The following is a 12,043-nucleotide window of genomic DNA, read 5'->3' as shown; positions in this document are numbered from 1 at the left end:
CTTCCGGTTATGCTTTCCGTGTTTTCTGTGCCTAACAACTCCAGACACCACTAAGGCCTCACACAAGTGCTTGACGTTTCACGTCACGAAAACAAAATATATTTAGTAAAAAGAAAAACAAAAACTTGTCTGGGGCTCCACGATTGAAACATGAGGGTTGATATCTCTGCATGGATACAGTACGTTTGTAAGGGAGCGGTAGAGGGATCCCCTACATAACGGCGAGCTAGAACGTGCTTGATGGCATATGATAACGGTGATGGTGCGGTGATAACGGTGATGATAGAACGTCCCGCGTCACCGTCAACTGCGATGGTACATGGTCGTACGACGATACCGAACTGAAGGCAGCTGGCTGCGGGCTTCTCTAACCACCTTGTAGCCGTCATCGTAGGGTGGTGGTTAATTGCCACACGTCCATGACCTCCAGGGCGAACGTCAGATGTCACAACTTCAAAGTGATCGCAGAAGCAGACCGTCATAGCACTGCTCTGCAGGTCATCAAATACGCGCACACAGCACCGCGCGATTTAAGCCTCGAAGTTTATGTTGCTAGAACCTTTAGTGGATACCAGGTGACAGAGGCTCGTGAAAAACGTACAGGTGAGGTCGCAGTTGTCTGAAACCCCGCTCCGTTCTGCCCCTACTGGCAATGTAGTCGATTAAACAAGTGGGGCCGTGGTGGAGGTCGACAGTCTTGTACGCATGCGCTATGACAGACGGAGAGCGTCGTCTGCTAGGAACGACGTTTATATGAAGCCATGATATCGCGAAAAAGAGTTATAGTATAACCGCGTTTATAGCGGTTGGAACTAAAACTAATGCTGACAGAAAATGAACCGTACCTTATCCAGTTGCTCGAATATCTTGTCCACCCTCTCCCGAGGTGTTTCTTCGCTGTTGTCTTTCGCTTGATTTCCCTGCAGAATGTTGAGTGCAAGTGGGGATATTAGCATCTGTTTCTATGGCACTCTATACAGCAGCTCTCATGTATGGAAGGATGAAACCGCACTGCGAACGAAAATTCGTCGGAACTGCCACGGGAGAATGTGACAGAAAACTTATTCTCATATCAATCTTCGCCGGTAACCAGTAATTAAGAACCATGCAAGTTAGTAGTCCAAATCGTCACAACCACAGTAAGTGCGCATTTTGCATTATTATTAAAGCGACAGCTCTGACACGAACCGGTTTTTAAGAAACGCTGCCACCTGCTTTCTTATGGTGCCCAGTCGCCGTGCAAAATAACTGTATCAAATTCGCAGCTAATTGTTTATAATTGAATTTATACACGCAGCTTACAGTGGAACACAACTCTAATTTCAAAGTCAGTCAACAGCTTCACACTGTCCCTTTAAAAACACAGTTCATGTATTGGTGATGCTATTTCTTCCTTTTTTTTTTCTTTCCTGTGGAAGGGTAAAGAATGAGAGAGACATTCAAATACCCTCACGGTGTCTGCTTCTGCGCAAGAGGCTCCAATTAGGCAAGCGAGGAGTGAAAGTAGGATTTAGGAACAGATTTCCCTGTCTTACTTTCGCTATGTTCCCGCTCGCTCGAATCAGTCCTTGCATTATTACCAGCGGAAAGACGGATTACGTAGGAATGCCGTCCGTTCCTTGGCCCTATGCAGCGCGATACCTCACCGTTGCAAGGTTTTGTTCTGCTTCCAGAGAACCGTTTCGAGGAAAGAACATCTCCAAGGCATTTGGCTTTAAGAGTATAGTTCAGGAGGTTACATCACTGCTACGTTTTTTTTTTTTCTTCTTTTCTTCTTCTCGGATGTTTGTTTGTCAAAATAAATGAAAGTAAAACGAAAATAAGGTAAGCACGAGACTTCGATTTTTGCGGAAGAGGCTGGCTACTTCAGTTCGAGGCTGCAAGTAGTATACAGGTCACAACAAAAGTCAAAGTACATCCGCCATCTTTGAACCTTTTAGAAGCACCACTGTCGCTTGCGCTTGGTACCCCCCCCCCCCCCCCCACCCCACCCTCCACGCCGCGGCATGACTGAGTGAATAAGAACACGCGCTCGTTGGTGGTTACTCCAAAGTCGTGCTGTAAACAGGGAGGTGCCGGGTTCGAATCCTACCACAGGCTGTGTTGTCGGAGGTTCTCCCTTGGTCTTTCAGACCAAGGCAGACTTTCCAGACGGGAGCCGGCATAGTTCCCCCTAAAAAGTCGGCCCGGGGCGCGTACTAACCCCTTGTGTCCCCCCTCCTTCCGGCTGTCTCCTCTCCATCTGTCCACATCCGTGCGCCGCTCGCAGCCACAGTTGCTTCGCGGCGGTAACGCGGAATGGAAAAGAAAACGTTCGGTACTGCGCCATAAGAAGTCGTGGAGTCGACATGGTGAACCAAACGTCAAAAGACAGTTACTGTGATGGAAACTGGTGGCTCACTCTGACTACTCGACCACTCAGACTCTGACGCATTCGACTGGCAATGGGGAGGTGCGCGGTTCGACTCCCGCCTTCGTCTGGCGTTTTTGACGACTGCCACATTTCAACAGTAACTATATATCCAAACATGTGATATGTTCCGAGATACGGCGCTTTTCCCAATCTAATTCAATCCAATCCACGGCGCACACCACTGTCTTGAACTCTTTGCCAAAGTAAAACTTCACGTCGTGTCTCTCTCAGGGATCGGAACCGGAACTGAACCCGAACCGAAAACGGCTACAAAACCGTATTTTTCGCTGAAGCGGAACTGAACCGAACCAAAATATTTTTTCTTGCGTTGAACCGAACCAGAACTGAACCAAAATAAATTGAGGAGGTTACCGGTTAGCGAAACGGTTCAGACGTTATGTGCGTTGTGAGAGACCGGAACTACGATTTACGCAGCTGAATGAGCCGCGTTGCCACACAAATACGAAACCGAAACCGTAAGGATATGCTTGCTTTTTAACACATGGCAATCTGCTCAAAATTCCCTTTCCTGAACCGGTTCGAACCAGTTTAAACCGGTTCGAGCGGATATTTTGCGCTGCTGCGGAGCTGAACTTGAACCGAACCATATGCTTGAACCTGAAACCGAACCAAACAATATGACGGTTCCGATCTCTCTCTCTCTCTCTCTGCGTTGCGATCACTCATAGGAATAAATCCATACAAAACAGCGACGCCGTAGAGACCAACACCAATTCTATCACAACTCGATCTATCATATCGCCAACCCAGTCTAAAATCTGCAGTGTCCTACCGCGCCCAAGAACCGCTCTTTTGTCGTGATGTGAGTGTCAGAAACACGGAGCAAGTGTTCTCTTTTGTGTTCCATCCCATGGGAAACATCCCATGTCATCATCACTTTTCAATCATTTATTGTCGTTGTTGTTGTGTTCCACACAATTCCCTCTTTTCGCTTGTTGCGTCCAAACCTCTCATACTATATATAATCACAATATATATGCCGTCGTCGTCTCATACTATATGCGCAGCGCGCGCACACTCTTATCTCATACACGCAAGCATATCCTCACCAGCATCTGGTAGATGGCGTCAACAATGTTGTACATTTCTTCCCGTGTGATGTACCCGTCGCTATCAACGTCGTACAGCCTGAATGCCCCTGCGGAGAAAAGAGCAAACAGGGAAATAGAAAGAGAGCGACTTCCACGAAGCACAGAGATAGAGACACACAGCTGAAAGGCCTATATATCGGTACCCTACAGAATCGTGCTTTCGTTGCTTCCAGCAGGCTTTAAATCATTCGCTAGGAACGAACGGAGAAGTTCTTTGTTTGCGGACTGCTTTTGTTCCGAACCTAAAGCCCTATACTTGCCCAAACAGTTTGTCGAGGCACAGAAGCCGGAGAAAAAGATTTCGTATAACAAGATCTGCGTGGATGAAGGTTTATTCAGAAAGAGGCCATTTTTCTTTTTCTTTTTTTATCACATCACCATCATCAGAGGGAGGCATCTTTGGAAACGGTCCTAGAGGCCTAAAATGGAGCATGAATTCGGTATCTGGCGGTTGCACGACAAAATATTTGCGCTGATGGACAGTAATGGTGTTCTGCACAAGAAGTGCTTGCTGCCTGGACTGCTGGAGCAGCTTGTAGAGATCTTTCCCCTTTTTTTCCTTTTCTCTTCTCCTTTTCTTTTCCATTTCTTTTCTTCCCCCATTTTCAATTTTTTGGAATAGCAAGCCGACCTCCGTCTGGCTCACCTTTCCTTTCTTTTTTCTTAATAAACATATCCCCCCACCCCTCTAGAGAATATTGGAGTTTCTTCTGCTTTGGAGAGTTATAATTTTACCACAGGCAGAGTGACGCGGATCAGTTCTAAACCTCACTGTTCAGAGTGTCCGAGAGGTGTGGCATACTAACAATCTAACTTCTCTTCAACGTTGCCTCGTGACGTCACTGACAGTGCCCGGATGAACTCTTCGAACTCGATGGCTCCATCCTGAAAATGTAGAAAAGCGAAATAAGAGATGAACCGGCAGTTTCGTCTACAGAGTATGGTAGGGAGACAGGGCAGAGTGAAAGTATACATTCGGGATGATGCAAAGAAGATAGCAATGTGGGCGTTAGGGTTTACGTGGTGTGCTTAAATAGCGCGTGGACTTCACAAAGAAGCAGGCACAACAGAACAGCACAAAATGTGTCGCACTCTCCGTACTTCGTACGAGGCTGTGACTTGAAAACCCTGAACATGCTTGCGATAAATTAAATCCAATTACTCGCGCGCGTTGCACAGATACGCAAATATAAGTCCACTTTAGCCCTCGGCTGTTTGGTGTTGAGAGTGTCAACACACAATTTATAACACCTTCGCGTCCTACATACCGTGTTAGTTCCGCTTCGTCCCATGAACGCGTTCCACTCATACGTCGACATACGTTTCTTTTCGCCGCATTTGGCCTTAACGGTTATGCTTCTGCCCTCTTCAGCGCTGTTTCCGTCGTGAAATTGATGGCGCGTGGGAGAGGGCCTAACAGGTCGTCGGAGCAAACGAGATAGCTCGGATAGGCACATAGTTGGTGGACTCCATATTCCTGTACTCTGCATGTCCGGCACTCACACGGACGACGCAAGCTCGAGATGCTGCGCGAATGCGATGGCTCTAAGCAAATAGCCTGACGGTAAGGTGTTTGTTTGTTTGTAGGGAAAAAAAGGAAAAGGAAAGGTGTGTTTTCTTTGCATACCATAGAATGCTCACTTTGTTTGTTGCCCGAAGCAATTAATGTTGTCTGAACAGCGAGGATCACGCGTGCCTTCTGAACTGTTGCAGTCGAAGAACCGTTACGGTTTCTCTCGATAGAAAGTTGTAGTTAATCGTTTCCGCTCAACCGGTTCGCAAACGGTATTGCGGAGGGCCAGTGAGAAGGAGGAGTGACTCAGAACGGAATCCTCAGTTCTGGGCAACCGTTTGAGTGAAAAAGATTCACAAAAGCTTTTAATTATTAATTCCTCCAACAATCAATTTAGTATCTCTTCCAAGTTTTCGTGCTCCTATATTTTTATATAGGTTAGCAGAGCGGAAAGCTCATTTCCCCTGCGATCTCATCACTTTTTTAATATCCAGGTTGTGAGTCCCTGCACCTGTGTTTTTCGATTATGCCCAACGGCGCTTCCTTTATATTTTTTAGACGCGGTCGCCGTGTAAAGTAATATTATTCCCCACCTGGAACACAGTATGCTGCGAGAGACCTTCCTTCCAGATAAAAAAATTCTTTTAAAATGCCCAGTGCTAGAATGGAACTCTTTTCTTTTTCTTTTTTTAATGAAATTGAGATTTGAAAAGCGGTCTTACTAAAGCTTGTCTCGTCGTCGATCGTAAATTCAAAGGAAAGGAATGAACGTTGTGGAAACTGAGCCTCGGAAGCAGTGGAATTACTACGGAAGAGACATAGAAAATCGTGAAGATGCAGCAAATCCGCCCAATCTGGCTCTGCAGCAACGGTGCAGGCGCATCACAGATGGGTTTTTCATGTATTCCGTCAGCGCAACTTTGCCATTTTCTGTTCCAGACTGTTTGCTACGCTACTGCCTTTCACACGGACACCGTCTTAATGTATAGCCCAAAGACAGACGCAGATACACCGACGCAGGCTTGTGCCTGCGACTGCAGAGCGGTGGCGAATATTGAGCGCGTCCTTATTGACTATAACTTATACAAATCTGGGAGACAAATATTGTCGGCTCGGTTGGCAAACATTGACGGAAAGTCGTTCAGCCTTGCTGCAGTTCTCGGCCATGTGCAGATCCGTCAAGGGGCTCGATTATTTGTGAAAGTTCCAGATAACCACCTGAAAATAAGCGAAGCGTCCTGCAGTCGCTGGGTGCGTTGAGGGTGACTCTGGGACAAGCCACCGACTTGATCCAGAAGCTATAGTGGTATACAGGGTGTTCAAAATTAAGCTTTCACGAGCGCTACGCAAACACAGCGATGACAGGAAACCGGATGATAACTTTACGCTACTTGTGTAAGAAACAGGAGCTGCTAATTATGTAGCACCTGTTCCTTACTCAAGGAACAGAAAAATAGCACCAGTTTTGCTTTTGTTCGCCTATATATAAAGTGCTAGTGAAAGCTTAATTTTGAACACCCTGTATAGTCTGTGTCATTCCACGTCCTGTTTCTCTTTCCTTACTTTTTCGTGGTTATGATATTGTGATTTATTTCGACTCAGTGCCTACTTAGCCGCCTGTAAACATTTCACTACGGACTCTGAGACCGGTTACCTCAGTAGACTTGTCGGCAGAAGCAAGGTGCAAGTTTGTCCCCTGCAGCAATTGTGCGCGGCGTGGCGTATGCCTCGCCTGTCATGTGTGTATGTGTGTTGCATGTGGTCCACCCATTTCATTCCAATCTCATAAGAACATGTCATGGGATAGAGTAACGCTACAGCGATCATCATCATTGCCATCGTCGTCGTCAACATGCATGTGTTGTTGCTCCTCTCTCCAATAGACGATTTGACAAATATGCGCGCGCCACCATGCGCGCAGCGCAAAGCAGCTTGGGAACTATAAGGACGCTGTTCCGTCGTCTGCTTCAGTTATGGTTTACCCCAGCTGATAGCCAATGGACACCCAATATTTTAGCCTCATTAACAAGTTCTATAGCTGTACCACCTATCACCAGAGGAACATTTATGTTAACAGTCTTATTTTTCTGTCTAAATAATACACTTTTGGTTTTGGCACTATTGATCATGAGCTGGTTTTCCCGATACCAGACATGCAGTGCAGAAAGCACTTTATTAGCTCTGGTAATCGTCTCGTTCGCATCTGTGCCAGAAAAAACAGACTCGCATCACCGGCATAGATGACAAAATCAACATCAGAGCTAATATGAACAATGTATTGAATAGTAAAGGTCCGAGTATGCTGTCTTGAGGCACGCCAGAGGAGACGCGAAGGCTAGAGAACAGTTGTCGTGCAATCTCAACAGCTTGGGAGATTGCAGGCGACATTCGAGATAATATCTAATTAGATCTCGCGCCACCCCACGTATCCCATAACAGTGCAATTTTTGCAGTAATACTTCGTGATTCAATGAGTCGATTGCTTTTGAAAAGTCGACGTAAACCTCTAGCGTCAACCTTTTGTTTTTTTCTATGTCGTTTAGGATGATTTCCTTTGGTTATAATAATGCACATCCAGTCGACCTACCCTTTCGAAAACCATATTGTGAGTCGGTTATTATAGAAAACGTGGAGGAAGAAAAAAAAGTTGGAGAAATATTTTTTTTTCCAGTAATTTTCGAGAAAATAAGTAAAAGCAAAATAGTTACTGATAGTTTCGTGCTGCTTAGTTGAATGTCAGCTACTTTGTATCGCGACTCTGCGTGTCTGCTAACGAAATTAATAGTGATGGGAATCTTCATCATCAGAAATTAATAGTTATGGGTTCCTGCGCACAAAGAAGACAATATTAATTGCGCTTACCTTATTTTCATCGAATACCCTAAATATAAGCGACGTGAATTTGGAAGGGTCGCCTTGAGGGAAGAACAGCTTGTATATCCTCAGGAATCCCTGGACAAGAAAAAAAAAAGTCACATAAACCTTGCATTCACCGTACCTCGTTTCACACGTCGATAAACTGTAATAAAATATTGAGAGATTAAGCATTTCGTTAAGTCTGAGGAACAGACACAGAGACGACGACACAAGACTGAAAATGTTTTTTTTTTTTTTCTATTTTTAGAGTGTGTGTCTTCGTTTGTTTCTGAGACGTCAACAACTCATTAGAGGGCTGCATGATCGATTGTGCGTTCAATGACGCGTCATTGTACAATGTTCTCTTCACTTTATGAATTAGACATCCATGTAATTGTAACCTTAGTTTGATTACATTTAGAGCTGCACATTGCAGCCGGTAGTTTGCCTCTTCAAACGATTGCGATAAGGTTGATTACAGTTTGGTCGATTCAGTCGGTTTAAAATTCCTCGTAAAACACCCTTCTCGCTACTTTAGTTGGCTGAACGTGCGACGTTTTGACGATCAGGCTCGGCGCTTCCTTTGTTTTACAGCGGTAGCTGTAAACGGGAACGTATCGGTCATAGTATCGCTGTGGTTGTATCATAAAGCTCTCCGCTTCTTCGCTGTTCTTCTTCTCTGTCTCCTTCTGTCTTCTTCATCTCTCTGTTGACTGTCGGTTTCGGTGATGCAAAACAAGTTGAAATAATCTAACGCTAATAAAAGCAGTTTTGACATACTTAGAGATGGGTACGTCGTCCCGGAAAGTGTCCCGATTTTTTCAGCGTTTCCTGTCCCGCTTTTGTCCCGATTTTAGTAATATCTTTGTTCCGCTATAATCCCAGCTTTATACACATCACCACTCAGTTCAGATCACACGGCAGTACTCGTCACTCTAAAGTGCATATATCAGTGTCAACATCCACACGCAACAGCTACGGCTGAAATTCGCGTTACACAGTCGTAACCGTCCTGGCTTTATTATTATTATTTATTATTATTTATTATTATTATTTATTATTATTATTAATGGTGTGATCTCAAAGTAGTGTCGAGTTTAGTTCAAAAACGTGGGTCAGGTAAAAGACGAAAGTGCATGCAAGTATAGCACCTGGCTTCACATTTCATTATGGCAGAAAGCGAGTAGGGTGATATCAAATTGACCGTGCATTAATAGTCAACTATTTTCGCTGTGATAATAATTTGTTAGTGTGTACATATACAGGGTTTGTAATAATTTTTTGAGGCCCTACGACGTGCTCTGCATTGCAACCCTAGCAAGGCACCACCCGGTACTGGTATAGGCTTCCCGTCGTCGACACACATATAATGTAATATACAGGGCAGACACTCGTTTGTATAAAGAAGGCAGTTCTTACTTGTTCTGTGAGATGGCCTGACGGACAGTCTTTCACGAACCCTTTATACCTAAAATGATTGACGTACAGAGTTAATTATCCGGTACATCCACCGAAAATGTTCAGCAATAAGTGTAGGACTGAACGAGTCGTGTGGAAAAAAAAGGAAAAAAAAACATGTGCAGCGGTTGTTATTAATGTCGGTTTATGTGTATTCTGCTATACTCATTATCGTCGTCTGGTACCCTGCAAAGCTTCAGGGTACCAGACGACGTCAGGTCAATACTTGTCAACACTTTAGTCTATAATAAGCTGTCAATACTTTACCAGTTTTCTATGGTGCGCGCAGTAGACACGGCTATTTCTATCGTTCGACCCGTCAGTTTCTAGCGGAGTTTCTGTCTGAGGTTCTACCTGGGTTTATACCCAAGTCTCCGATATTAGTATTTATTTATTTACACGCCTTGAAATGACGTGGTGTTGTGTAGTCTTAACATGTAATACTCTTTCAAGTGACAGTCTCTGCAGCCGTAGAGATGTCATTCTGAGTAGACTGTGTGAAATCATTGTCGACATTTGTGTGCATAATTTCCTTCACTTCACATGTTCTAACATTCGGCAAACCTCATGTCGCGTGCAAGTTTAAACCCGACAGTTGCTGTCGCGCTTATGCAATAGTCATATACCCACATCCGCGCGCTCTAGCTTCTCTGGTATTCTGTCTTCCAGGACATAAACTTTCGATGGATTGAAATTTATGTATATCAACACCGGCAACGAAATCGCAATAAATCTTATGTAAAATAAGGGTTTGCAACTGCTATCTACTCTTCCATTGCTTTGTACTTGTCTCTAAATATTTTTTGGTACCTCGTTTGGCTCAAAAGTTGTTATTCCATCGCTTTTTGACCCCCACGATTCCCACGATGCCCATTACTTAGTGTCATACGATATTAACCGACAAACAGGCGACGGGGAGCATAGAGCATAGGGACGATTCCCTTACACATCAGGCGCCAGGTGGCCTCTTTTGCACTTTCTTTAGGCCGTAGCTGTAAACGGAAGCATGACTGGCTCAACTATTGACTGCTACTAAGTTCTTCGGCGTCTCTTATGCATGCACGATCAAAACTTCGTTCCTTTATTCAACGACTTTCCATTGTGTTTGCCTTGCTCTCTTTGGTTGCCATAGTAACACTGTCGCCGTTAATTTCTTTCGCCCGCCTCAAATTGGGAGATCGATCGAGAATCACATTTGATGGGTGATTTAATATCCGACCGAGCATGTCTGGCGAACCGTATAATTGCGTGCACCACGTTCCATGCCCCTGCATTGTTCGTGGAGCTTCCGTGACACGTGATCCCGCTTGCACGAAAGTTGCACTCGTCCGCTTGCGCAGCAAGTGCAGATGCATGAAAGGCTCCTCGAACAAGAATGCGCGTAGCGGCGAGGATATTTCTGATGACGTCAGATTATACGAGCACCTTCATTCGCTACTGACAATCGTCTGCTACAGCGAGGGAGCAAGAAGACCTATTGGCACCTCTCCGTCAGACGCGGGACGGACGGGCGGTCCCGAATACAACCGCACAAAGAAAGAGAAGGTGCGCCTCGCTATTGGCCGGATAAAGTGACGTCACGTGGTGACGTCAAAGGCTGTCAGTCGACCGAAGCAGCTTCTCTGGCCCGTGGGATTGAAAGCTTAGTGCACCAGGATTGCCAGCTGCGCTCGTACTTTCCCTGTGAATATGTATCCCAGAGCTTATGCAATCCTAGCCCGCGTGACACTTCTTTTTTTTTTTTTTTTTCAAGCCTCACCGTGCCCCTTTAAGGCGGCGCGACACAGTTCAGCGTGCTGTTTTTAAAATTGTACAACACCGCGAGGAATTGTTTAATTCGAGCGAAATATGTCTTGGCAGGTGGATTTCAATGATTTCTGGAGCTTAATTAGGCTAGATTTTCGGTGTAGGTTTTAACAACTTCCCTACTGTGCTCAGAAGAGTGACAAAAAAATCGAAGTTCGTGCCTCGTCCACTTCTGTGATCACTCAAATAAATAAATAAATTAATTAATTAATAAACATGCCTCAAACGAGAATTTTCATGTCTGTAAGCGCTCGAAAAATAAATCTAAAATCAATACATCCTGCAATATTTCTTCACGTTGAACCATTTACCCCTACACGATTTTTTTTGCTAGCTATGGTTAGCTGAAAACGCTCACGAATATTTCAGATCCAAGGTGGGTGCAAGATGTAACACAGTGACGTGATAGGTACATGGCGGACGCGCAACTATTTGCTATGACACAAATGTGAAACGGTCTTTCTGCTTCCTACTCACCATTGTCGAATTTCTTTTTCGGTAACTGCAAAAGAAGAAAGAGGCACATTACGACAAAATCCCACAAGAGATGCAATCTGTGAAATTCACCAGCTACTATGGCCAGCTCTTACGCATAATACGGGCGTGCATCATGCATAGTACAGCGTGGGACAAAAGTTTACGGAACATAGTAGCAAACTGCAGCGGACACACATACTGATAGATGAGTAAAATAGCGAGTCACACGTTTCTTACTAGACCTGTTCCTTATCGCTAGCAGGGGGCCGTTCCAATGAAGAAATACGCCAGTGCCGTGTTCCGTCAACTTTTGTCCCAAGGTGTACCACTTGCGACGCTGCCACGAGGTCTTGTTGTATCAGGCTTGCGGAGTTGCCACTCCGTAGATGGAATGATTCCGGAATGATT

At 45.0% G+C, this 12,043-nt stretch overlaps 2 protein-coding genes across 4 annotated transcripts in view; one reads left to right on the top strand and one right to left on the bottom strand.

Annotated features, from left to right (window-relative positions):
- Positions 1-12,043, top strand: part of LOC135368626 (dopamine beta-hydroxylase-like) — a 352,228-nt gene that overhangs the window by 280,978 nt on the left and 59,207 nt on the right. The window lies entirely within an intron of this gene.
- Positions 1-12,043, bottom strand: part of LOC135368633 (frequenin-2-like) — a 51,747-nt gene that overhangs the window by 2,828 nt on the left and 36,876 nt on the right. The window contains exons 2-7 of the mRNA XM_064602040.1: positions 11,636-11,660; positions 9,314-9,362; positions 7,901-7,990; positions 4,332-4,410; positions 3,484-3,572; positions 846-920 (exon numbers count right to left, since the gene is read on the bottom strand). Of these exons, the coding sequence (XP_064458110.1) occupies positions 846-920; positions 3,484-3,572; positions 4,332-4,410; positions 7,901-7,990; positions 9,314-9,362; positions 11,636-11,660 (407 nt within the window). The remainder of the gene's footprint in view (positions 1-845; positions 921-3,483; positions 3,573-4,331; positions 4,411-7,900; positions 7,991-9,313; positions 9,363-11,635; positions 11,661-12,043) is intronic.

This window comes from Ornithodoros turicata, chromosome 9 (assembly GCF_037126465.1).
Source record: "Ornithodoros turicata isolate Travis chromosome 9, ASM3712646v1, whole genome shotgun sequence".
NCBI classification, from domain to species: domain Eukaryota; kingdom Metazoa; phylum Arthropoda; class Arachnida; order Ixodida; family Argasidae; genus Ornithodoros; species Ornithodoros turicata.
Note: the sequence above shows the minus strand (reverse complement) of the source record. Positions and strands in the feature narration are given on the sequence as shown.